The sequence below is a fragment of the Lutra lutra genome, chromosome 2 (genome assembly GCF_902655055.1).
Source record: "Lutra lutra chromosome 2, mLutLut1.2, whole genome shotgun sequence".
NCBI classification, from domain to species: domain Eukaryota; kingdom Metazoa; phylum Chordata; class Mammalia; order Carnivora; family Mustelidae; genus Lutra; species Lutra lutra.
Genome location: NC_062279.1, coordinates 38,858,291 through 38,884,478, shown reverse-complemented (window position 1 = coordinate 38,884,478; position 26,188 = coordinate 38,858,291). Strand labels below are relative to the sequence as shown.

The 26,188-nt window shown below is 43.3% G+C and overlaps 1 protein-coding gene across 2 annotated transcripts; it reads right to left on the bottom strand.

The window, feature by feature from the left end:
- Positions 1 to 3,474: 3,474 nt before the first annotated feature.
- Positions 3,475 to 16,272, bottom strand: GINS4 (GINS complex subunit 4). 2 transcript variants are annotated; one of them, XM_047717174.1, is made up of 8 exons: positions 16,088 to 16,269; positions 15,149 to 15,262; positions 10,964 to 11,050; positions 10,035 to 10,148; positions 7,207 to 7,304; positions 6,952 to 7,040; positions 4,726 to 4,816; positions 3,475 to 4,627 (listed from the first exon to the last, which is right to left on the bottom strand). In XM_047717174.1, exons 2-8 carry the CDS (start codon positions 15,242 to 15,244, stop codon positions 4,531 to 4,533), a joined length of 672 nt encoding a protein of 223 aa, XP_047573130.1. In that variant the 5' UTR covers positions 15,245 to 15,262; positions 16,088 to 16,269; the 3' UTR covers positions 3,475 to 4,530. The 2 variants fall into 2 exon arrangements, with proteins under 2 accessions (XP_047573130.1, XP_047573131.1); XM_047717175.1 differs by lacking the exons at positions 3,475 to 4,627; positions 4,726 to 4,816 and adding an exon at positions 4,827 to 6,387 and having other exon boundaries at positions 16,088 to 16,272.
- Between the last annotated feature and the right edge of the window lie 9,916 nt (positions 16,273 to 26,188).

Genomic DNA, 26,188 nt, shown 5'->3' with positions numbered 1-26,188 from the left:
CTATGAAGTTACAGTAATCAAAATGGTGTGGTATTGGCATAAAGCCATATAGACCAATGAAACAAAGTACAGAACCCAGAAATAAGCCCTCACATAAATGGTCAAATGATTTTGAAAAGGGTGCCAACACCATTCAATAGGAAAAGGATAGTCTTTTCAACAAAGTGTGTGTGTCTGTAAGGAGGGGCTGGCGGAAAACTGGATATTCACATGGAAAAAAAAAAAGAAGGTAGGGCGCCTGGGTGGCTCAGTGGGTTAAAGCCTCTGCCTTCGGCTCAGGTCATGATCCCAGGGTCCTGGGATCGAGTCCCGCATTGGGCTCTCTGCTCAGCAGGGAGCCTGCTTCCCTCTCTCTCTCTGCCTGCCTCTCTGCCTACTTGTGATCTCTCTCTGTCAAATAAAAATAAAATCTTTTAAAAAAATGAAGTTAAACCCTTACCTAACACCGTATGTAAAATTTAACTCAATAAATCAAGGACCTGAATGTAAGACCTAAAACAATAAAACTGTAAGAAGAAAACATTCAATAAAACTTCATGACATTGGATTTCATGATGATTTGTTGGCCATGACAACAAAGGCACAGGTAACAAAAGAAAAAATTGACAAATTGGACTTCATGAAAATTTAAAAGTTGTGTGCATCGAATGACACTCGTCACAGAGTAAAAAGGGAACCCACAGAATGGGAGAAAATGTTTGCAAATCATAAATCTGATTAAGGGTTAATAACCAGAATATATAGAGAACTCTGGCAGCTCAACAAGCAAAAAACCAAAAAAAACCTAATTAAAAAATAGGTAAAGAAACTGAATAGCCATTTCTCTAAAGAAGATAGGGGAATGGCCAATCAACACATGGAAAGATGCTCAATATCACCAATAATTAGGCAAATGCAAATCAAAACTATGAGATACCACCTCACACACTTTTGAATGGTTATAATAAAACAAAAATAGAAAACCGTGTGGTAGGTATTAGAGAGGGCATAGATTGCATGGAGCACTGGGTGTGGTGCAAAAACAGTGAATACTGTTACACTGAAAAGAAATAAAAAATTAAAAAAAAAAAGAAAAGAAAACAGTGTGAGGATGTAGAGAAACTGGAGACTGGAACTCTTCTGCAGTGTTGGTGGGAATGTAAAATGGTATAGCAGCTATGGAAAACAGTTGATTGGTTCCAAAATGTTAAACAGAATCACCACGTGACCCAGTAATTCCCCTTCTGGGTTTACAGAATTGAAAAGCAAGGTCTCAAAGAGATATTTGTACATCCAAGTTGATAGTATTATTCTTAATGCTGAAATGTGGAGGCAACTCAGTGTTCAATGACAGATCAATGAATAAGCAAATGTGATCTATACGCATACAATGGGATATCATTTGCCTTAAAAAAGAAAAATTCTGACATGTTACAACATGGAAGAACCTAGGGGGTACTATGCTAAGTGAAATCAGCTGGTCACTGCCACGATGGCTCTGAGAAACAAACTGAGGTTTTTAGAGCGGAGGGGGGATGAGAGGTTGGGTGAGCCTGGTGGTGGGTATAATGGAGGGCACGTATTGCATGGAGCACTGGGTGTGGTGCATGAACAATGTATTCTGGAACACTGAAAAGGAATAAAATAAAATGAAAAAAAGATCAGCTGGTCACGAAAAGAGAAATACTATAGGATTCCACTTATATGAGGTACAGGGGAGCTACTGTGAAAGAGGTACAGAGTTCCAGTTTTATAAGATCAAAAGTTATGGAGATGGATGCACAACGTGAATGTCTTTAATAACACTGCACGGTACACTTAGAAATGGTCAAGATGATAAATTTCATGTGTATTTTACCACAATATATAAAATAACCCAATTCTTGAAGCATTCCAAATGTTTGGAAGTTCAGCTTCCCATGAAAAATTAAAGAACATTTTATTAAGAAATGATAAAAAATGGGGGCGCCTGGGTGGCTCAGTGGGTTAAAGCCTCTTCCTTCGGCTCAGGTCATGATCCCAGGGTTCTGGGACCGAGCCCTGCGTCGGGCTCTCTGCTCAGCGGGGAGCCTGCTTCCCCTTCTCTCTCTCTCTGCCTGCCTCTCTGCCTACTTGTGATCTCTGTCTGTCAAATAAATAAATAAAATCTTTACCAAAAAAAAAATGTGCTTGCTTAACAGTTTACTCTGAAAGCCTTATGGGTAACTTGTGTACATCATGGAAAGAAGTTTGATGCATTTGAGGATGGCACTAAAGTCACGTTGCCTGCCGGAGCCGGAGCACAGAGTAAATACAGCTGACCTTGTTGTAAGGTCACTGCTGAATTGTGATTGCTGTGGCTGGAAAAACCCAGATACGGACCTGCCAGCACTTCTCAGGAATAGCCATCTTGCTAGCAGCAAGCTTATCATCATAAGTATGACGCAATTATTTGAAAAACCATCTGTCATGCTTCCATGATGAGCTCTTATCCGTAGAGCAAAATACCAAAGCTGGAAAAGCTGAAGTCAATGTTACACTAAGCCACTTCCTTTCCTACTTGGTTTTGAAATCGGACTTCCGCTTTATCTTAAAACGACTGATTTAAACTAGTCTTCCTTTAAAGAGGTGGCCTAGGAAACGGAACAACGTGTTCTGTGGTTTTGTTGAGACCTTTAAATCTTCCATGCAGCCTGGCATGTCTGCGGCAGGAACCAGTGACGGCATAGAGCTCTTCCACTCAAAGTGTGCTTCCTGGGTCAGTAGCAATGGTGCAGCCTGGGAGTTCCTCAGAAATGCAGAATCCTTGGCCCCATCCCCATCTTCCTGAACCAGAACCGGCATCTTAGCAAGACCTCTGGGCAATCGGTGTTCTTGTCAAGGTTCTGTTGGCATGTTCTAGAGAACAGTGTAATAGCCCACATCCCTCCCCAGGCTGCTCAGCACAAGGGAGGCATTGGAGAGGGAACCTGCATACACGCGATGAGGAGGGAGCCGTGGGTTTTAGGCTCAGACCTACCACTAAACATCCACTTTAACATCCATTTCCCACCTATTGCTACCAGCCCTGTCTACTTCTCAGGACCATTGTGAGGACCAAATGGGATCCTTGCTAACAAAGCCCTATCTGATCTGGGCCCAGATTGCCTCTCAGGCCTTACTGGGCACCACTTTCCATTTCGCCCACTGTGTTTAATGACTGCAGGCAGAGCTCGTTTCTGCTTCAGGGACTTCGTATAAGCCATCTTCTCTGTCTGGAATGATCTTCCTTTTGATCTGTGTGTCTGGCTCCCTGGTATTCAGATCTTGGCCCAATTTAGTAAGATTCACTGTTAGGTAAGAACCTGTCAACCCCCCCACCCCTTTACTCTGTAGTGAGTTGCCCTGTTTCAATTCTCTGTCTTATTCTGGGTTGGAGCTTCAGTGCCTTGAACTGTGCCTGACACCCTACATGCTCATTTGTTTTATAAAAAGCTGAAGAAGGTAAAAACACCATGGAAAAGACAAAGCACTGCCTGAAATATAAAATGCTTTTATTAACAAATAAACCCTCCTTGCTTTTTCTTAGTGATTTTTCTTGGAAATGATAGCCATATTACATTGATTTCTCTAACAGCCAATATTATATAAATGAAAATCTGCTGCCTTCTCGTCAGCAAAAGACTGGAATGCAGGTTCCTTTTTATCATGTTTCAGGGAAAGATGATTCATTCACTGTCTCTACATCCTTCCTTCAGGTATCACCATGATGCTCTCTGCTCATGTTAATTTCATCTGCTTCCCTTGAGAAAGTAGAGCTAAAAACAGAAGTGCTGTTACTGAGGTCACAAGATAGGACAGTTAATGTTGCCGTGAGCAGATACCCGGCCAAGAGTGGCCAGATGGCCTGGAGGTTGGCTTGGCAAAGCTGCCCGAGATTCAGGAAGGCTGCAGGTTAGCAGTAGGGAGAACATACTTCATTAGGCTATGAACCGAGAACCAGCCAGAGGGTCCTTCTGGCACAAAACTGAAACTCAGAAATGGTTTCTTGGTTTAGTTATGATTCTCCGTTAACCAGGGCAGACATTGGTCTTAAGTCTGATATTAGAGGTTCCAGAAGGTTAGTTCACACAATCCAGTGAGATAATCCAGAAGATACTTCATCTTTGGTTTTTCTACGGCATTTATCCTCTTCTTATCGGGGACGTGAAAGATCTGTCCGGTCCCTCTCAGGTCAGGGCTAACTACTGTCTCCTAATCATAGGCAGCGATGCTTTTTTATGAACTGCGGTTGTCTTTCTTTAGCTCAAGAAGTACCACAAAGGAAAAAGGCCCACAAAGTGAGCATCTCGGAGGACTCGGCCAGCACGTGGAACCAACGGAGCGGTGGCTCCATCTGCTGACGGTGGCTGGGATGGCAGGCAGTGAGGACGTGTGGCAAGTTAGGAATCGTGCCTTGAGCGCCTTCTCAGTGCCCAAAGACCTGCAGCACTGCCAGGAAAGTCTGCGGTCCTTAGGCACAAAGCAGTGAAGAGATCTTGCACATTTCCTTCAGGGTTCCATGCTGTCTTTATTCTGTATTTGCTTTCAATTTTATATCAGCTGAACTGCTCCAGAAGCAACCAGGGGCGCAATGGTTTTATAGCGGATCAAGTGCTGGGAGCCTTCCTCCAAGTCAATCACGTAGTCCCTGAAAAAGAGGAAACAACGCATGCAGAGGCATGCAGAGCAGAGCTGGTGCCCCCGGGGGAGGCGGATTTCCCACCTTCAAGGTCACATGCTGCTCACCTTTGCTCATCTGTTTCTGGTTCTACCAGGATGTTTTCCTGTCGTTCTTTCACTCTCAGAAACACGTATGAATCTAGATCTGGTTTGGGAACTGTCAGAGAAATGATAATGCAGTCAGAAAATACTCTGCCAACAAGACCAATCTGGGAAAGTTGCTGGGATTCACTGTACCGAGCTCTAAGGGACCCCTGATGGTGACAGCATTTTTGGGGGACGGTGGCTTGAGGACAGCTCTGGCTCCTTACAGAAACAGTACACTTCCCATCCAGGGTCTCGCACAGCAATGACTCATTCAACAGACACCGAGTATGTGAAATGTGCACATCGCGGAAGATACAAGCAAGCGTGACATGGGGTCACTCTGAAGAGGGCTACCGGCAGCTTCTCATCACACCTCACAGCGGTGGCTCAGTCGCTCAGGGAAGTGGGGAGGAAGACGTCAACTCCCTCAGTGAGGGAGAGTGAACCTGGGCGCTAACAGCAAGGGCCAAGGCAGAGATACATACACGTGTTGGGAGGACAAAGGTGTATAAATCTAGTCAGAAAATATCCTCATATATAGCAGTAATAGGAGAGCATTAGAAAGATAGGGTCACATTGGGATAGTCCTGAGTGTCAGATGACAGAACACAGGTTTCCACCATGAGCTGTCCTTCACTTGTTTCCTTCACTTGTTGACTTCGGGGTGAGAGGCTGCTGCCTCTTCTACCACCAGCCAACACTGTGTGGAAGGAGGGGCCCTGGGCTGGGCTGCTCGAGAGTTCTTCATTTCTTAGAGCTCCCTACATACCCAGAGGACTCCATCAACTGCAGGTTCTGAGAATTTACTAGATAACTCTGTTCTAGGAGCCCAGCTCAGCACAAAAATCGCCTTGGATTCCCTCATCCACAGGTGGGGGTTCCGCATAACTGGCTCCAAAGGTCTAAGGGGTCTAAGCAGCCCTTGGGCTGCTTCAGGGTTTGGGGCCTGCCACAGAGCACCTCGTTGACCCGGCTGGGCAGCTACTGATTCCAGGAAACCCAGCTTAGATTTCAACATGCCTTCCCCCACTCTGCCCGCAGGGATCTACGATGCTCCAGAGGCCTGATGGGGACTCAGGGTACCTGGGCTAACTAAGCAAGACTGATTTCACTGGGACAGGATGATCCCCTCCACAAGTTTCCAATTCCAGGGGCCTGGCTCTAGTCCTTGGAAAGGATCTGGGACAAGCGACATGTTTTTTAGGAGGTGTCAGCCAGCATCAGGTAGAATTCAATTAGACTCAGTTTCAGAAATTTAGATGCACGCTCGTGGCTGCTTTAGTCAACCAGGTGTGACAGCACTGGGCAATGATTAGGGATGTGGTCCTGCTTCCTTCCTCTTCTTCTAAGAGGCAGACAAAAAGTGGTGGAACTGGACATGGACTGGCCCTTTTGTTTCCCTCAGGCAGGTTCACCACAATGACCAGTTCCGAGTTCCACAGATCTGCTATGGGTTTGCTCCCAGTGCTGTAGGCTGCACTTGTCCCCCTATTGTGGCCTACACTCGTCCCCCTTGCCCACAAATGTGTATGTTGATGCCTTGACCCTAGTACTTCAGGATGGAAATGTATTTGGAGACATCTTGAACTGGATTTGGATTCTTTGAATCAAGGCAGCATCTGACCAAGCATGGGCAGGAACCTGTGAAGAAAAGTGTGCTAGCCCCTCGAGAACAAAGACTTTTACCTCCTTAGTGCACAAGGCCTAGCCCGGTGTGGATGCCCAGTAGATACCAGCTGAAATAATGAAGGTCTGCACATGTGAATGAGTCTGCATTTTTAATGGCAGTCATAAGAATTTCAATGTAAGCTAAAGACCACGAAAGTAATGCTGAAAGGCTATTCTTATACTTGTTTTTAATGATTTTTTTTTTTTTTAAATTTTACTTACTGGAAAGAGAAAGAGAGTGCATGAGTGTGGGCAGTGGGGGCTGTGGAGGGACAAGCAGACTCCCCATTGAGCGCAGAGCCGGACCTGGGGCTCGATCCCAGGACCCTGAGATCATGACCTGAGCAGAAGCCAGACACTTAATCGACTGAGCCACCAAGGCACCCTGATGATTTTATATTTTTTTTTAACCAGATGACATCTTCTCTTCTCTTTTCTACTTATCTAAGTACTTATTTTTCCAGGCTTGAGAGTAAAGATGAAGATCTTATTCGAAGGTACCTGAAGATAAGCCTGAAAAGAGAGTGTTCTGCTCACCTGACCTCAGGAGGTCCACAGTCTGTAAGTTAGGAGGCATATGCTTTAAGGCAACATTCTTAAGGTAGGTCTCTGTGTTAGCCATGTACCTGAAAAAGAGGAATTCAAACCGCTGTGACCATCCGCCTGCCAGGAGCCTCCAGGCTATTAGACACACAACAGTGGCCCCACCATCCGCGTCACAGGGACAACCGTCAAAACTCATGCTCACGAGCCACAGAAAGAAAGCAGTCCCCATGCGTCCTGCTTACTCACTGTTTGGCAAAGACCAGCTCCTCTGGAGAAAGGCTAGACAGCTCCCCCTCGTGGGGTGTTTTCTCCTTTTCAAGGATATGAGGGAAAAACTTCTCTATCTGAGGATAAACAAAAAGCACTATGTAAATGTGTCCAGATTCCAGAGTCAAATATACTCATGTTCTGATATAGGATGAGGTTAAACTAGAATTGACTTTAAAATGGCAAGTTCTCACAGTCAAGACATTTTTCAACTTCCAAGATTTCAAGGCAGGTTTCAAAGAATTCAGAGCAAAGGTGAGGCCTCTAAAAAGGAAAACCACTTAAAAAGGATGAGAGGCTTTCATAAAAGAAAAGAGGAAAGTACAACAATAAATTATATTAATGAGGGAGAGAAGGGGATATTGTTGAACATTTCTAGGCAGCTGCACAAGTTGTTCTATGAGATGAAGCGTGTACAAAAGCTGGGAAGACACATACAGAACATACAAGCAGAGACAAAGAGGACTTTTTAAAAAAAATTATTTATTTATTTGAAAGAGAAAGAGAGCTCTTCCTCCCAGCACAGCAGGGGAGGGGATGTAGGGCTCAATCCCAGGACCCTGGTTTCATGACCTGAGTTGAAGGCAGACGCTTAACTGACTGAGCCACCCAGGTGCCTGAGAACAGTGACTCTTAATTATAAGAATATAACCAGCAATGATGAAGTCCGCAGCGAGGCAAGGCTAGGACAAAATGTTAAGAACTACCAGGAAAGGGACGCCTGGTTGGCTCAGTTGGTTAAGCAGCTGCCTTCGGCTCAGGTCATGATCCCAGCGTCCTGGGATCGAGTCCCACATCGGGCTCCTTGCTCATCAGGGAGCCTGCTTCTCCCTCTGCCTCTGCCATTCTGTCTGCCTGTGCTTGCTCTCTCTCCCTCTCTCTCTCTGACAAATAAATAAATAAAATCTTAAAAAAAAAAAAAAAAAAAAAACTACCAGGAAAAAACACAAACAAAACAGAAAAAAAAAACAAAACTAAACTAAAAGCTACATAAAGATAAGTGGTCAGGAACTGCACAGGGATTAGTCCCCCGCTACATAAACTAACTCACTGAGTGCTGTGGGTTCTCTGCAGAAAGAGATGCAAGTAGGGAAATGACAATGGGAAGGAGGACCCACCAAGACAAAGGAACACTTCTCTGCTTAAAGGAGTTTCTGTCTTTGGGCGTGGCTCGGTTACAATTCCAGGACAAGTGCACATTGGTACGGGGTTCTGGTGCACGAGGTGGCCCGTGCTAGATCAGTGTAAGCTGCCTTCCCTCCATCACCCAGCGTGCTACCGACAGGCAGTGTTGTGAGCTCAGAATCAATGAGCTCAGAAGAGTGGAGGAGTGCTGGAGATGAGGCGATTTCCCAATTTTCAAAAATACAAAGATGGTGTGGGAACCTTCAGATACAGGTTAATGCCCTTCCCCGTGGTATGTGGCGTTATTATGAGAACGGATATTTTAAGAGATGGTTTGCAAAGAAAAGAAAGTGATTAACACAAAGAGGATTTCTCCAACTTAAGGAGAGAAAGAGAAAAAAAGAGTTTTCTGGTAGTTGAGGGTGAGGTGGAGAGACATATTTTTAAAAAAATCTCCATTTTGTCAAAACATATGACACCACTGTTAGGACCTCCTTGGCGGCAGAGTGGAAAGCCGGGGCTGTGACAGTATAGATCAGTATAGACTTCAGAAGCAGTTTAACAGACAGATGTTGACTTGCAAAGAAGTCTCTGGTGGAATATTCTGTGGTTGGCCCAGTCCTACTAATGAATCAGATACGGCCTTTGATGACATACTTATCAGACTCGACATAAAGTGAAGATATAAAATGTTATGAGATAGTTAATATATTAAGTGACCAGATCAGGTCCAGAGAACAGGGAAGTGGCCCAATGTAATAAGGTGAAGCCTAAGAAGGGTAAGTATCAAGCCCCACACTTTGGGGTAGAAAAATCAAACCTTTCAATTATGTGACAATTAAGTGACAAGATGGGAAAATGGTAACTGAGAAACTTCAAAGACGTCAGAGCTCATGGCAAGTGCAGAATGAACAGTGTGACGTGTCTGTGTAATATGCTAATGTGATACTAGGTGGCATTATTACCAGTTAAATATCGAGAATAAGGGAATTGCTTGTCCTGTTCTTCCCAAAAGTGACCCAACTACAACTATATTGTGCTCTGTTGCAGGTGGTATGATTTAAGGACACCTATAGACTAGAACCTTTGTCCGAACCAGGACAGCAAATGGAAATAAATGGTTGAGATGTTTAGCTGAGAGCACTTTCACGAGGAGAGGATGCATTCATTTTGTAATACCTAAGGGAATAAGTGGAACCAAATGAGAAGATACTCATTTAAAATAGACATCATATAAAATAAGAATGTTTTGCAATTTCATTTTCATAAGTTAGATGGCCTCAGAACTATGGCTGAATGTCAAGTTATCACGGTCAGTTTGACATTGCCTATATGATGGCTGCAAAATAATTTCTGAAACTATTTTCCTCTGGTTAGTATTCCCTAGTCAACCAAGGCAAATGACTCTTCGGCACCGCTGTGTTGTAATTCCAAGGGGCACCTTTCACTCAGCAGACAGACTACAAATGTGTCCCCGGAGGTATACAACACATGTCCTATCTAAGCTTCTTCAGAATAATCTCTTGCCCTCCTTATTCTTTAGCTACCTTGATACTGGGGCTTCGTGGCATCTTCAGGCCCTAGATTCTCCCAGGCCCCAGCCCAACATCTCCCCAAGATGCTCAGTCTATAATTACAAACTGCATTGTCTAAATCTAACTACATGTATCTCCATGTCAAACCTTCATGAGCCGACACCGCAAGTAGCTGCTGAGGACATAGCGGATCCTCTCCATCTCCATCCGATGAATGCTGACCTTCAGATCCCCCTTCTTGGCTCTCCTGAGATTTTCTTCCTATTAAAAGAGAAAATGAAGTCTATAAAAAAACATGATATTATGATATTCAGATGAAAGACCTTTTCGTTCAGTCTGTACGATTCCACAGGGACTATCATCATTGGGAATGCTGAGGACTCAAAACCTACATTTAGGTCAATGGAGAATCAAAAAATTCCTAAGAGTTCTCATTTCTTACACAAATTATGTATGACTACAGCCTCATTATAGAAAGTTCAAACAATACTCATTTACTTTTAGAAAACAACCATCTGAATAGAATCTGAATATGGTCAGTGGGAAGGACCTAGAAGAACTCGGGCCCAACTGTAAAGGAGATACTACAGCAGACAGAAGACATGTCTAAGGGGAGTATTAAATCACCAGTTGAGAAACTGCAAAATACCAATGTGGTAAAGCTACTCTAAGGCTAATAATGACTTAGGCCCAGCCCATCTAAGCCAAGGGCCACAAACTCAAGTGTCTATGGGCACCAGGCAGGCAAGCTATCTAAGAAAGGTAGGTAGGTAAGGACTGTGGGGAACAGAGCACAAGAAAGTGTGTGGCCCTTACTCTACTCTGGTCAGCTGTTCTCATATAGAAACATAGACCCAGTATTGATAGGTTTTTAGACTTTTCAGGGGAAGCGGACATGCAGATACTCATAGGAACACTCATGGTTTATAAATGCATGTAATGAATTCAATATTAAAAAAACTCACTAGGCTGGGCCAAGCAAAACAGATTTGGTATCAGACTTCAATCTCTCACTATGCTGACAAAACACTGTTAAAGTTCTCTTCCTTTGTAATCCCGAGATAAGCAACTCTTACCATGTGATCTAGCTGTTCCATGACACACTCTACAATCTCAGACTTGCTTTCCAGCAGCTCAGGGGCAAACTTTTCATTCATCCAGGCCTAAAAAACAATGCCCCCCCACCAAATATGTATCTATGAGTATCAGTCACAATAGAGCATATAACCCTATGAGTCCGTACATATCCCGTGAAAATCATAGCTATTTTTGGCAAAGAAAACTATTCGCCTATGAGTTGGAAATACTGGAAATGCTTTGTAAACAAGCTATGTTTATGATGGCTTTTTTATTTCTTTGAGTGGGGAGGCTGTGCTTACAGTCTTATATTTAACCAAAATTGTAAAAAAAATCACTGTTCATGTAAAAAATGTTGTCAGTTTGCCTCTGCAGTTCCCTAATACCATTTATTTAAAGAAAAAAAAAATGTCAGTATGATGCCTACTAGGGAGAGCAACACCACCTGGTGTTCAAACAGTACCTTTCACCAAATAGCATCAGCACGTTCCTGCGACTTCACCCGCTATCTCCCACCAGGGGGCGCAAGCACCCTTCTATTTGGGAGATGAAGTGCCCTCAGTCTACACATCTCATTTGGGAAGCTTAGAGCACTTTACAAAGACTTTTTCATTCATTATTATAATACCTGAGAGGAATGGATATAGTTATCTTACTAATGAGAAAACCCAGATTATTTACTAACTGCCTCAGATAAAGGCACTGTGTATAAAGGATCACAATACAAGAGGATCAACTATTAAATAGTTTTGGAACAACAGGTTAAATCCTTAATTTATGACTCAGGCCCAGATATTCAGTACATTTCAGAAATTACCAAGGCTTAGGGAACTGAAATATCCACAGGTGACTGAGGAAAGCAATTTTGTCTTTCAATTACAGGAAAGTTAGTTTTAAGCAAAGCTCAGAATTACATGCCAATTGGGCTCACTTTATTCCTCTCAACGTCCTTGAGTCTCTGCGTCTCCAATTACCACCACGAAGACATATTATTAAATAGCAGGTACTGCTACTATCATAAATTTTTTTCCATAGGTTCAAGCTCCTGTAATTGTGCTGTTAAAGTTAACTAGAAAGTCTGTATTTTCAAGGAGAATTACGAATGAGAAAAGACCAAACTGTCAGAGAGGACTTATAAAGCAGAGTTTTTCTTTTTAACTGATTTTATTAAATACTGAATAGGTTCAGAAATGTTTATTACATATAACATGAATAGAGATATAAACATCTAGTGTACACATAACGTTATCATTATTTTAAAAGTCCCGGTGTCTTCCTCCCTTTTCAAAGGTAATCATTAGCTTGACCTTAGTATTTAATTTTCTATAGTCTCACTACATTTGTTTGTATCTCCACATAATGATTCTCAATGATTTCAAAGAAAATGACAGCACTCGCTGGATACACTGGGGCAAAATGGGGTAGATTTGAGGGGGATTTCTTATTGACTTTATGAGATTATTTTGGTAAAAATATTTAAAACATTGGGAAAACTTTATACTAGTATAAAACTTTCAAACAAAATGTTTCTGAAATATTTAGTGAGAAACTTGCATTTAAATCCATGGTCTTTTTAAAAATAATCAGGTTCTATGTTTGAAATAGCTACATCTGATTCCTGATCAAAATTTTTAATGACAATCTGTTCATTGTTATGGGCTAAACTCTGTTCCTCTCCAATTTGTATGTTGAAGTCCTAATTTCTAGCACCTCGGCATGTGCCTGCATTTGGAAACAGGGTCCTTAAAGAGGTAATTAAATTAAAATGAGGTCATTAGGTGAGCTCTAATCCAATGATCGGTGTTCTTCTAAGAGGAGGAAATTTGAACACAGACACACACGGAAGACCAGGTGAAGACACAGGGAGAAAATGGCCACCTACAATCCCAGGAGAGAAGCCTCAGAAGAAACCTATGGTGCCAGCACCTTGATTTCAGGCTTCCAGCCTCCAGGGTTGAGAAAATACGTGTCTGTTGTTTAATCTACCCAGTCTGTGATGCTTTGTCGTATAGACTTGGCAAATGAATATAATCATTAAAGTGAGAAACTTTGCACTATAGGTAATAACTTTAAAATCATTTTTAAAAAAGGTTTTATTTAATTATTTGACAGAGAGAGAGAGAGAGAGAGAGAGAGACAATGAAAGAGGAACACAGGCAGGTTAAGTGGGAAAGGGAGAAGCAGACTTCCCATGGAGCAGGGAGCCTGACGTGGGGCTCGATCCCGGGACTCTGGGATCATGACCAGAGCTGAAGTCAGATGCTTAATGACTGAGCCACCAAGGCGCCCCTTAAATCATTTAACAGGCATTCATGAGTATCCTCTATCTGTTCCTGGAGCTGTGTTTATTAGTGGCCCTGTCAAGTGGCTCCTTAGGCCATGGTCTGCAACCTACAAGTGTGTCCAGCCCCAGCAGCCATCTGGGTGGTGGACCAACTCCTTTGCTGCACTCAGGGCATTGCAAGAGAGCTGCAGGCCCGAGACGGAACTCCTGCTCACCTGCTGTCAAGCTGAGGCCATGCTGCCTTCCAAGAAGCCCCTCACAGCCATGGGAGGCAACCAGCCTGGGGGAGCCGCCTGTCCCAGGAGGCAAATGGTCAACATTGTTACACAATGCAGTGTACCAGCGTGTGCCACGAGCTCCGCCTCGAACAATGGTTCTGCCAGTGTTTGAGCTTAGCATAAATGGTTTCTTCAAAAACTTATTTTTTAATGTTCTATATAATGCTTTTGAGAGTCATCCATGTTGCAGGAGCTCTCGCTCACTCATTTTATTGCTGCTTCCCCCCTTCATTGTGTATATAGATTGTAATTTTTATTCACTTTATTGTTGATGGATATTTGGGTTACTTTCATTTTTTAACCGCTGCAAGCAATACTAGGAACATTTTGCGCATGTCTCCTGGAAGTTTTCTCTAGGACATGTACCTGGGAGTAGGAAGATTGAGACACAAAATATGTGTGTCTTCAACTTGACAAGACAAGTTACTTTGCAAAGTGCACCAATTCACCACTGTAAAAAAGTGTGTAAATGGCTCCACAATCCTGTATATTGCTTTATTTATACGTTGCTTTATCTCGCTCATCTTCTTCATTTCTGCCAATCCAATGGGTATGAAGTGGTAACTCCTTGGGATTTAAATTTTTATGTTCCTGATTACAAAAAAGATTGAACATCTCATCTATACGATTACTGGCCATCCTGGTTTCCATTTCTGGGAGATGCCTGTTAAGATTTCATTTTTTTAACTGGGTAGTTTGTAAAGTGTTTATAGTGTGGACTAATATTGCAAATATTTTCTCCCAGTTTTGTAGCATGTATTTTTACTGGCATCAAGTTGTAAAAACAAAAGTTCTCAATTTTAATGTAGTTGGATGTATCCATTTTTTTCTTTACGCTTTGTCCTTTTGGATTTTTGTTTCATGAATCCTTTCTTAATAAAGCAGGGGCTCTTAAACTAGGTGGGCAATTTTTTTTTTTTTTAAGGATTTTATTTATTTATTCGACAGAGATCACAAGCAGGCAGAGAGGCAGGCAGAGAGAGAGAGAGGAAGGGAAGCAGGCTCCCCGCTGAGCAGAGAGCCCCATGCAGGGCTCGATCCCAGGACCCTGAGATCATGACCCGAGCTGAAGGCAGAGGCTTTAACCCACTGAGCCACCCAGGCGCCCCTAGGTGGGCAATTTTTAGGGTGTCTGAATCTCTTGAAATTATATGCAAAATTTCTGGATGTGTATGTATACATATATTATTCTGGGAGAAAGGGCCAGTTTGCACCAGATTTTCAAAAAGGTCTGTGATATAAAAACAAAGGAAGAATTACTCATACAGTAAGAATTATCATATAAGATATAATTTTGAAGTCATCTTTCTTTTGTCACTCATGATGACCTGCTTGGTAGGACAGAATGAAGAATGCTAGAGTAACAAACATGAGAGCGTTCCAGAAAGGGCTGTTCAAGAGAGAACACAAGAATAAGGCAGCAGGTGTAGTCCATTAAGAGCAGATATTGGAGTCAAAGAGACTTGGTTCATTTTGGGCAGTAATACTTAAAGATTATTACTACTCACAGCTAACACTGAGTGCTTATCATGGGTCAAACAGTATGTTAAGCATTCTATGCATATTATCTCCTTTAATCCTCACAATAACTCTGGGAAATAACCACTATTACTCATGCTTACCTGCTCCAGCCTTTCAATGAGCTCTGCAGGAGTCAGGACCACCTCTTCACTACCCGCATCAGAGTCCTGTCCTGTGAGGTCCAGTTCCTCCGTCATCTTCTCTGAAACAGGTACCTAACGAAAAGAAAAGAATCAATACCTTGCAGCGTGGTTTCCATTTATTTGCAAGAATAGGCAACTGCTTATCTACCCCTGGTGTTGTAGAGGTTCACCAGATGGCCAGTCGCCAGGCAACTCACAGGCTTTGATTCTTTTCAATTCTTTGCCTCTTCCTTCGAACCTTAGGTCAGGTATCAGTTTCTCAAAGGGGCCACCCCTTAAAACTGTTTCCCCATACACCTCGAAGTGAGCATCTGTCATGCCACGTAACAATTGTTTGCCTTCCTGGTAGAGTCCTCTCCTTAGGGGCTGTGTTCACGTGGGTTCAAATAGGAATCACGCATCTGCTGTGTTCCGGCTCGCGTACTTACTGGGACATAACTACCTGTGTCTAACTCACAGCAGGCACTCAAACTTGTCGCAAGAACTAAACAGCCAGAGGGGCGCCTGGGTGGCTCAGTCGTTAAGGGTCTGCCTTTGGCTTAGGTCATGGTCTCAGGGTCCTGGGATCGAGTCCCGCATCGGGCTTCCTGCTCAGTGGAAGCCTGCCTCCCCCTCTCCCACTCCTGCTTGTGTTCCGTCTCTCGCTGTCTCTGTCAAATTAAAAAAACAAAAACAAACAAACAAAAACCCTAACCAACCAGAGCCACAAGGCCCAGCGCCATCAGACCAGCGATCCCAAATGCTAATGAGGTGGGTGGTGGGGATGAGAGCATGTCCTCGGAGTGTCGGGGACACTGAGCACACTCCTGCCGCTCCTCTCTGGTCTGGGGGCCACCAGCACAGCAATCCCCTTCCCCGACACATACACACTCCCACAGGTCCCACTCGGACGCTCACCTGGGCACCAGGGAGGCAGAGAGGCGCTCTAAGGTAACAGGCGGCTAGGACCGGAAAGTCGTGAGGAAGCAGCCCTGGCTTCCCAAGGAGCACCTGGAAGCGTACCAACTTCTTAAGGCCTTTCCCGGACCGAGCGGACGCCGGACTCGCAGCTCCCGCGCTCCGCTCACAAATTTTCCGCCCTGGACTTACGTCACCACGTTCGGGCGGCGTTGGCCAATCATGGCTCGGGGGCGGGGACTCGGAGCTCCGCGGTCTGTTCACGCAACAGCCTCAAGGAGGGAGCTTAGCCCCGCCCACTTGGGCCCGCCGCCGGAGTGTGAGTTCTCGGGTGACACGACCCGGGACCGTCGGGAGGGGGCGCGTCGCCACCGCGGCTGCCGCGGCCGGGAGGAGTCCGTTTTGGGGTGGAGGGTGTGGACGGGCCCGGGTGCAGTCGCCGGAGAGTGCCCGGGCCGGCAGGGGTCCAACGGGAGAAATGGGCTCTGGTAAAATCAGACCACTTCCGTGTCGGGGGTCCTCTTCGCCCCCACCGCTCTTGTGGCTCTTCTGGTCCCTTCGTCGTTGCCAGGGCTGCAGTGTGGCCACTACTTCCAGGTCTGAAAACCTTTAGGCTAGTGGTTCTTAAAGAATGGGGTCAGGCCACAAGCAAGATCGCCGCCCCGGAACTCGTGAGAAATGCAGATTCCCAGGCCCGACCCAGCTCTGCGGAGTTGGAAGCTCTGGGGTGTTTCGACAGGCTCTCCCGGGGGTTCTGATGCAGCTGAGGCTGGAGAACACTGCCGCATTGGGCTCTGCTTCCATCCCAGCTGCTCCACTATTATTTTGACATTTACTGCACCTTATCTTCCTTTAACGCAGGACAGAAACATACATATATACTTAGATCTATATATATTTTCTTTTTTGTGATGTCAGTTTTTCTCAGAATTGCTCATGTTTTCTCTCTGCTGTTTTCTCTGCCGAGTACCACCTGTGGCTCCGCCTCAGTCCGAAGACTCTTTTCCTTGTGATGTTTCCTGTGCTACACTGATTGATTTGAAAAAGGTTGGCTCATTGACAGGTTGATAGTACCTGCCTGATTACAATCATGTTTTGAAAATAGAACATCCTGAATGGCAGAGTGGGCATATTTACAAAGGGCTATGGAAGCTGGGGGGACATTGAAGAGGGATTCCAAAATACGTTTGAGCTCGTCTTGCAGAATGACTTTTGTTAGGGACAAATGGATGGCCTTTTCCAGGGCCGTTTCAATTCTGTGTTTCAGTGGTTTGGTAATCCTGTGGTTTTCCGTTGTGGCAGACTGTGTTTTCCAAAGACAGCTGCTCTCATACAGATCTCATCCCATGTACTCTTCTTGCAATATGATGATGACACTCCTCTATCGAGGGAGGCGGTGTCTATATCCTTGCCTCTGGGAAGACCTTCTGAAACCCTTATAGAAACGTAAAGATGGCTGGAAATCAAGATGGACTCACTAATGCTTCAACAAGGCTTGACATCAAACAAAACAGATTTTTCTCTTCCTAATTCCAAATTCCTAATTCCAAAATTTTTGGAATTCCTAATTCCAAAAAATATGGAGGGCCCCTCTTTCACTTCTAAATCTTTGATTCCAACTAATATGCATCCGACAAAACCACATTAGAGAAAGTGAATTTTTAGAGAAAGATTTCTGCTACATAAAAAAGGAGGATTTAAGGAGATGTCCAGAAAGAAGATATAGAACTACGGGGGAGAAACCTGTGATGAAGCTTCCTCCTCCCTTTCACTTGTTTTTCTGTAGAATCCTTTGTTCATGAACTCCTGAGCTCTTGTCAATATTGACATCTTGCTGATCTCGATGTATATTTAGTAACAAGATGGGGATGGCCAGCGCCAGCCCTAGTCATGAGACCAGCTTAAAGACTAAGGAATGCGGTTGGCAAGTACTAGCTTCCTATTGGAACCACCCAGATCTTGTATTTTCTTTTTCTTTAAAGATCTTATTTGTTCATGAGAGAGAGAGAAAGAGAGGCAGAAGGAGAAGCAGGCTCCCCAATGAGCAAGGAGCCCAATGTGGCCCTTGATCCCAGGCCTGGGATCATGACCTGAGCTGAAGGCAGACGCTCAACCATCTGAGCCACCCAGGCACCCCAGTTCTGTATTTTCCTATAAAACCCCTCCGCTTTTTACTGTAGGTGGGTTTGCAGTCCTGGAAACATTAGCCTGCTGCAGTCTCCTTGGCTTGGCAAAGTGATAACTATCTTCCTTTTTTATGTGCAAACTCTGTCTTCCTGTTACATACTTTGGCTCTGGAGTACAGAGGTCGGTTTTCACAAAAGAGCACTTTGTAATCGCCTTGCCTGGGAGAATGTTGCTGAAGTGATGGTCTGACTACATAAAAGGTGGTCAACTTCTGTGTGACCCTCTTGCTTGAGCTACACCCCTTGGGAGCAAATGAGCTGATACGTAAGAAGTTTGGCTTTCCTGCCGCTGCCAGCTATAAGGTCCGTATGTGGAAGTCACATGGAGGTAGAGAGAGAGAGATGTCTCTGGATGGAGCCCCAGCAGCCCCATGTTCAGTCCTCCAGCTGTCTAAATTGAGTGAGCCTTCAGATGATTCTAACTCTCGGACTGTGAGCAGTACCAGCTAACGTGGAGGGAGTGGAGATGAGCTGACCCTGCAGAGCCCTCCCTGGATTGCAGATTTGTGAGCAAAATACTGTTTTAAACTTAAGTTTTGGGGTGCTTTGTTGCTTAGCATAGATGATTGGAATGTTAGATGATTGGAACATTAGTTGTTGAGTGCAATCCCATTCTTCCGTAATTTTCATTCCTATATAGCTTTTCGGCCATTGTTATTAATATTCCTTAAGTGTTACAGATTTGAGTCCAAAAACGGCTAACTTCTCCATCCAAGTACCAATTGATTACTTTACTGACTCAGAGACTTCCCTTCTCCAGGGCCAACTGCTTTTTCCAGTCTCCCACTGTTCCTCAGCTGGGGAGCGGGGTCCAGCTTCTGCTTCCTTAATAGAGGTGTGGCTGTAAACAAGTCCCTTCTCTGGCCTTCGGTGATGCACCCTGTTTGTGAGAGCGGTTTGTATCCTCCTAAAGGCAGAGGGATAGATAAAAAATATGGAGGGCCCCTCTTTCACTTCTAAATCTTTGATTCCAACTAATATGCATCCGACAAAACCACATTAGAGAAAGTGAATTTTTAGAGAAAGATTTCTGCTACATAAAAAAGGAGGATTTAAGGAGATGTCCAGAAAGAAGATATAGAACTACGTGGGGAGAAACCTGTGATGAAGCTGTTGGTCACATGGCACTGTCAAGTTCAGGAAGGTGGGAGAAAAGACGTGTCTTAAGTTACATTATGGAGGATGAAGAGAAAAATCAGGTGGACACGTCCCTACGTGTCCAAATTTAAAAGAAAAAATGACTACGCAGCCGTGTAAATGGAATGTCACTCATTAAAACAGACACATAAAAGATAATCACAGAAGTTATGATAGCAGGAGAGTGCAGTTTGATGGTAGTGAATGGATCCCTGGGGCAGAGTTTGTAGGCAAGTTCTGATGATGGAAAGGGCAAGACAAACAGGGTAATCTGGACTCAGACAAGAACAAGGTGAAGCCACAAAGATGGCAAAAGAAAGGAAAAGCTACTGCCCAATGTTTCAGAAGACATCACCCTATGCAACTGAAGAAGCTGAGAAGTTAATGCGATTTCCTGATCCTGCTCGATGAAGAAATTGATTGCACTTATAGACACAGCAAATAGAAACAGCCAAAATATTTGTGGTTAGCTATGGAAATACACGTTAATAAGAATGAATCTATTTTATTTCAGTCACCAGGGTAAGAGACAAAACCTGCATGGTTGATACAGGACCGTGAGCTTTTTTCAGGAAGGTGCTTTTGAAATACAAGGTCATGTGACCATTATTGTTCTCATATCATCCCTGCCCTTGCTCATTTGGTCAACAGCTGGTCCTCACTGTTTCTTTCCTCTAAATTCCATCGCATTCTTGGTCTCATTGCCCTGAGAAGCAAAGCCTTACGTTTTGGGCAGTGTATTAAGCTAAGTTGAACTCCCAGTTGTTCTGAATGAATGACAATTTGGACTAAGGATAGGAAAGTGAGCATTTTTAGGCAACCTGCATTATTAAGGAAGAGTACAGAGAAGTGCCCTTAGGATGTTTCCTTGGCTGCTCAAGGAAAGCTATTGACAGGTGAACATGCAGAGGTTTTTCTGGCCAATGGTAAAACCCCATACGTGCTTGTATAGGCAGATGCTGGAAACTCCGGAGGCCAGGGTCTGCTTTGGATCTCCCTGACAAATGGAAGATCTGGGCATTTCAGAGTCATCTGAATTCCTTTTCCCCCCTCAGATTTCTTTCCTCATCCCCTACCCATCTTGATTTCAAGCACATTAAATTAACCCAGAAATGTCTCCAACAAAGATATATGCTTTTCAAATCTCTTTTGAGTCCTTCTTTTCTAAGTTTTGAGATCAAGGTTTCAAGAGTTTTTTAACAGGTAGCCCTCAAATCCAGCACAGTGCCCATCATTTATGCATGCATTAATTTCTTCGTTCAACAAATATTTCTTGAGCATCCACTGATACTTGTTTGAGTGTCTACTGCCAGGCTCTGTGTAAGGGCTAAAGAAAAAGCAGGGACTAGAAAACTCAGACTCCGTGATGGGAGATAGACAATAAATATTTGGCAGGTTGTACAAAATAAAGCTGGATAACAGAATGTTGCAGATGGGGGCATTTTGGAAGGTTGCAGTAGGCATCTGTCTCAGTCCATTTGGACTGCTATAATAAAATACTGCTTCTAAACAGCAGAAACTTACATTTCAGTTATGGAGGCTGCGATGTCCCAGATCATGGTTCTGGAAGAGTCGGTGTCTGGTGAGCGCTCATTTCCTAGATGGCTGTCTTTTCATTGTCAGGTCACAGGGTGGAAGGGGCAAAGGAGCTTTGTGGGCTGCTCTTATAAGGGCACTGATCTCATTCATGAGGGCTCTGAATTATGGACTTGAATAATAGGATTTTAACACATGAATTTGGAGGGGACCAGTCATTCAGCCTACAGCAGCTTCCCTGAGGAGCGGACACGTGACATAGTTTGCAGAAAGCATGACTGAATTCCAGGAGAGAGGAGTGGGAAACACTGCGAAGAGAAACAAAAACTGTATTGTCATTGCAGAATATACAAGGACCACGCCTTTTCCTTTTTTTTTTTTTAAGATTTTATTTATTTATTTGACAGACAGAGATCACAAGTAGGCAGAAAGGCAGGCAGAGAGAGAGAGAGAGAGAGGAGGAAGCAGGCTCCCTGCTAAGCAGAGAGCCCAATGTGGGGCTCGATCCCAGGACCCTGGGATTATGACCTGAGCCGAAGGTAGAGGCTTTAACCCACTGAGCCACTCAGGTGCCCAGCCTTTTCCTTTAAAAAAAAAGAAAAAAAAATGCAACTTATCTTCTGAAAAACTATGGCCATTTAGCAAGTTACAGAAGACTATTTTCTTAATCATTTTCTAGATGAGTCAGCAAAGAGAAATGTGGTCTTTCCATCAGAAAATTCCTGTGATTTTACGTCAGGAGTGTCTAAGTGCTGGCAGTCTTTATGTTTATTGAGGTCTATGTAATTTAGGGGATTATCTTTAGGTCTAAATGAAAACCAGGCCAAACTCAGCATTTCTAAATATTTAAAGGTTAGGACAATGCTCTTTTTTTTTTTTTTTCTTAAAGCATGTAGCCACAGGTAAAGGTTTGATAATGGTCATAGGAAGAGGCTTAGAGGGTAGCCTTGCTTGAATCTACCTTGTGTCAAAATTCCATTCATTGGTTTTCATTTTAATGCCTTACGTTTTTTGGTGTTAAGGGATCATAGACATGGCACCATGTTGAGAACTTCTTATAGCTAACAAAGTGGGTCATTCCTCTTCAGAGTAAAGTTTGTTGAAATAATTTTTCTGTGTAGGGACAACTCTTAGAATACAAGTGACACTCCTCTGTATTTGGGCTTCGGTTTCCCTGAGCTGACGAGGTACATGAAGATTTATTTTAAAACACTTTTTTAAGTTCCAGACTTTCTAGTTAAAGTTACAGAGATGGAATTATATTGTCATTATATCTAGGTTTTTTCATTTAAACACTTCTTACAGGTGTCTCATTGGTGAGCTAGACATTTTAATTCAGTTCAGTATTCATCCTCTATCAGAAGGCTGGAGAGTAGATAATTTTTAACTGGGCTCCATGTCCCAGAACATTATCTGGGTATTTTACTACTAAATTAGCTAGAGCAGATAATGTAATAATTCCACCTTTAGAGTATCCCACAGTGATAAAACCCACGAAACTGTCAGTTTCTGTTATGTCCAGTTTAGTTATGAAAATGTTTTCAGCTGGAAATACTGAAATCTGGTCAAGAAATTGTGTTAACTGTTGATATGTTTGGAGACAAGAACTGGAAGCTTTGGGCTACTTGGTCTGTTGTAACAGATTTTGCCATGAGTATTGTCATTGCACACCTTGCCAACTTGTTAGGGTCAGTAAGCTTTGGAAGTGAGCCATGGAGCTCTGGGGAAGGCTGAAGTGACTTTGGACTTGTCCCTGTTTATGGGGAAGTGAGAGTGTAAGTTTCCTAGTCAGCTTCTTTCTTTCATCTCCGACATGTGTACATGAGAAATTCTGCTTGACCCTGAACTTTACTCCTTGGCTATATGCTGCTTCTGGGCTGTAAGTTTAATTCATTTATTTTATTTTTATTTTTTTAAAGATTTTATTTATTTATTTGACAGACAGAGATCACAAGTAGGCAGAGAGGCAGGCAGCGAGAGAGAAAGAGAGAGAGAGAGAGAAAGAGAGAGAGAGAAGCAGGCTCCCCGCCGAGCAGAGAGTCCGATGCGAGGCTCTATCCCAGGACCCTGAGATCATGACCTGAGCCGAAGGCAGAGGCTTTAACCTACTGAGCCATCCAGGCGCCCCTAATTCATTTATTATTATTTTTTTTAATTAAAAAAAAATTTTTAATTTATTTGACAGAGAGAGATCAGAAGTAGGCAGAGAGGCAGGCAGAGAGAGAGAGAGAGGAGGAAGCAGGCTCCCTTCCGAGCAGATAGTCCGATGCGAGGCTCGATCCCAGGATCCTGAGATCATGACCTGAGCTGAAGGCAGAGGCTTAACCCACTGAGCCACCCAGGCGTCCCCCCAATTCGTTTATTTTGAAAGGCTACTCACATATCTGTAAGCAGGAAAAAGCCCCTTGTCAGTATTTTTCACTTTTTTGGTATATTTAGAAGTAGCAGAACTCAAGACGCTAGTGCTTCTTGACAATGAGACCAACGAGACAAACAGGCCTGAATGCTTAGAGGAGATTGGAAATAGAGACCTGAGTGAAATCCCAGGGGGTGTGGGTATTGTGTCCAAACTAGCAAAGCCCATTAAACATGCTGTTTAATTACAACATGCTGTTGTAATAAAATTTGTTAAATTTAAAAATATATAGAAAATAAGAAGCCGTTTAATATTACAAATTCAATCTAAGCCCTGTGCTCTTCTTTCCGACCCCATTCTCTCTCCTCCCAGCTTCAGTCACCTTAGTGTTCATGGTTCCCAGGCAGAGGGACATATTTTACCGCAGCTGTATATGTCCCAAAGTAATGTGGTAATAATATACAAATTATGTATATGCTTATCAATTAGGATAACTCATGGACTATAATAATGAAGCAACTTTCTTTTTGTTTCCAATAGTACTTTTGTCCCTTTACATTGATTTGTTGGGTGGGTATAGCTCTTCCCCTATCCTGGAGGAAAACTAGGGAAGGTCCATGATTACTCTTGATAGTCTTCTGTTGAAAAAAGTAAGTCCCGTGATCTTTCTAAGTCACAAAACACAGTGCCCAGTAATTAAAATGTCCAGTGTGATCTAATCAAAACCCCCTCTGGAGAATACTACCAGCTTGGGGGCTTAGCATTGGTTGGCCATTTGTGCCATGGACAGTGGCAGTAGCCGAATCAGTCTTAATGAGCGGAAGTCAATGCTGTTGAGTCACGTGTGGCCTCCATTCTTGCTGCCATGACCATTTTACATGGTCCCAATGAGCAAGCACCGGAGGGCTGGGAAGAGTCTGAATGACATCAGAGCACTTTCCACATCCACAGTGAGACCCTCTCTGCAGTGGGTGGGCATTTAGATGGCATGTACATTTCTTCACACTCTGAGACAGTTCCTAGAGGTTCTTCCACAGAGTATTCCTCTACTCTTCTACTTTTGTCCTCCCTGGTCCCTAAGCAGCTAGCCAGCCAGCCACTACTATGAATCAGTGTACCTTGCTTAGATTCCTGCTCATTGATTTTTCCCACTGGCTGAACCCTACTGGAAGCCACAGGCCAAGGGTACCTGGTTGATACTGTCTGCAGGGATCAGTTTTCTAGAACCTAAGGGAGCACATGGAGGAGAAAGGATCTGGAGGGCCTAAAGGAGACTATCCAGCCCACCAGACAAACTTGCATGTGCATCTAGGTCTCTATTCTGTTCCATTATTCGGTGAGCTTGTCCTCGTACCAATGCCCCATGTTAAGCACTACAATTTAATATATCTTGCTAGTTGTAGGACAGGTCTCTTCACTTTTTCTAGAATCAGCATGTCAAGTTCCATAAAAAACCTTATAAGGACTTTGTTAGGCAAATAATTTTCTAAGTTCTTAATAAGCCTGTCTGTAGAATGAATTGAGTAGACTAAATTTGACCCTAAATGCTTTCTCCAGTCCCAGAGGCATTTTTACTTTCTGCCTTTAACTGTTACATATAGTTAATACGCAGCTGCAGTATTATCCTGACGCTGCCCATTACCTCGACAAATAGAAAAATTGTGGTCACTGCAAAACCTACCTAGTACTTGGGAATAGAAATCAATATACACAAGCAACCCTTTTCCCCCCCTCAGAGTTTTCTCACAGAATCTCTATCAAGGATCTGATTATTTTTAATATGTAGCTCTTGCTGGCAGGGGTTGGTAAAGTTTCTGTTAATATGGTTTCTGTTGGGAATTCTGGTTACTTGAAAAGGTGATTTTTTCCCATCCTGATGTAGTCCCTCCGTATAATTAGACGTTAAGTGAAGATCTTTTTCTGCAGTATTAAAAATGCCCACAGCATGCTGTTAGGCCTTTCCTTTCCTAATTGTTTAACTGAAGCATCACTCATTTTAAAAGTAGACAGTCACATCTATAATAATGTTGCTTTTTCAAGCACATAATCCTTCAAACATCTAAGAAATTAGGAATTGGACTAAACAAAACATTTGTGCATTGTATGAGATACACAGATATGCAAATATGGCCACCAATCCTTTAATTGGGAAGAAAAGGTCCTATTACATCCGTTTCTGAGTCCTTGTATATCACAGAATCGAAACTGCTACGGTTATGTTGTTTGGCATTTGGTTGCTCCCAGAAGACTGATTGCCAAAACATTTTGAATACAAATTATTATGTTCATTTCCTGGCAATAAATTGGTCTGTGAAAATATGAGGTAAGAAAATATACAAGAAGAGAAACATTAAGATCAAGAGCAACAGATTTGGCAGTTGATGGGCTGATTTTTAGCACTCCCCCCTTTTTAAAAAGATTTATTTTATTTTAGAGAGAGTGAGCATGAGTGGGAGGGGCAGAGGAAGGAGAGTCTCAAGCAGACTCCCTCCATTGCAAAGCCTGACATGAAGCTCGATCTTATGACCCTGAGATCACACCCTGAGCCAAAACCAAGAGTCAGACGCTTAACGGACTGTGCCACCCAGGCGCCCTACCACTTCTTCTTCTTCTAAATCTTTGTAGCCGACACAACCAAATAAATAAATTCTTCAAAGGCAAGGTGATTTATGATTCTAGAGGTTAAAGATTTCACATAAAAAAAGTGACAGCACAAAGTTAAGTAAGTTCTTATAAGGTCAATAAACACATTGCTCAGATGCTCTTTTTAAAAAATCAGCAAATTCTGTTGGCATAAACTCGTTTTGACAATGACCCTTAACCAAAATCTTTGGTTGTGACTGAGTCATAAAATTATTTTTGTTAAGTGGAGGTTTAATTTTTTTT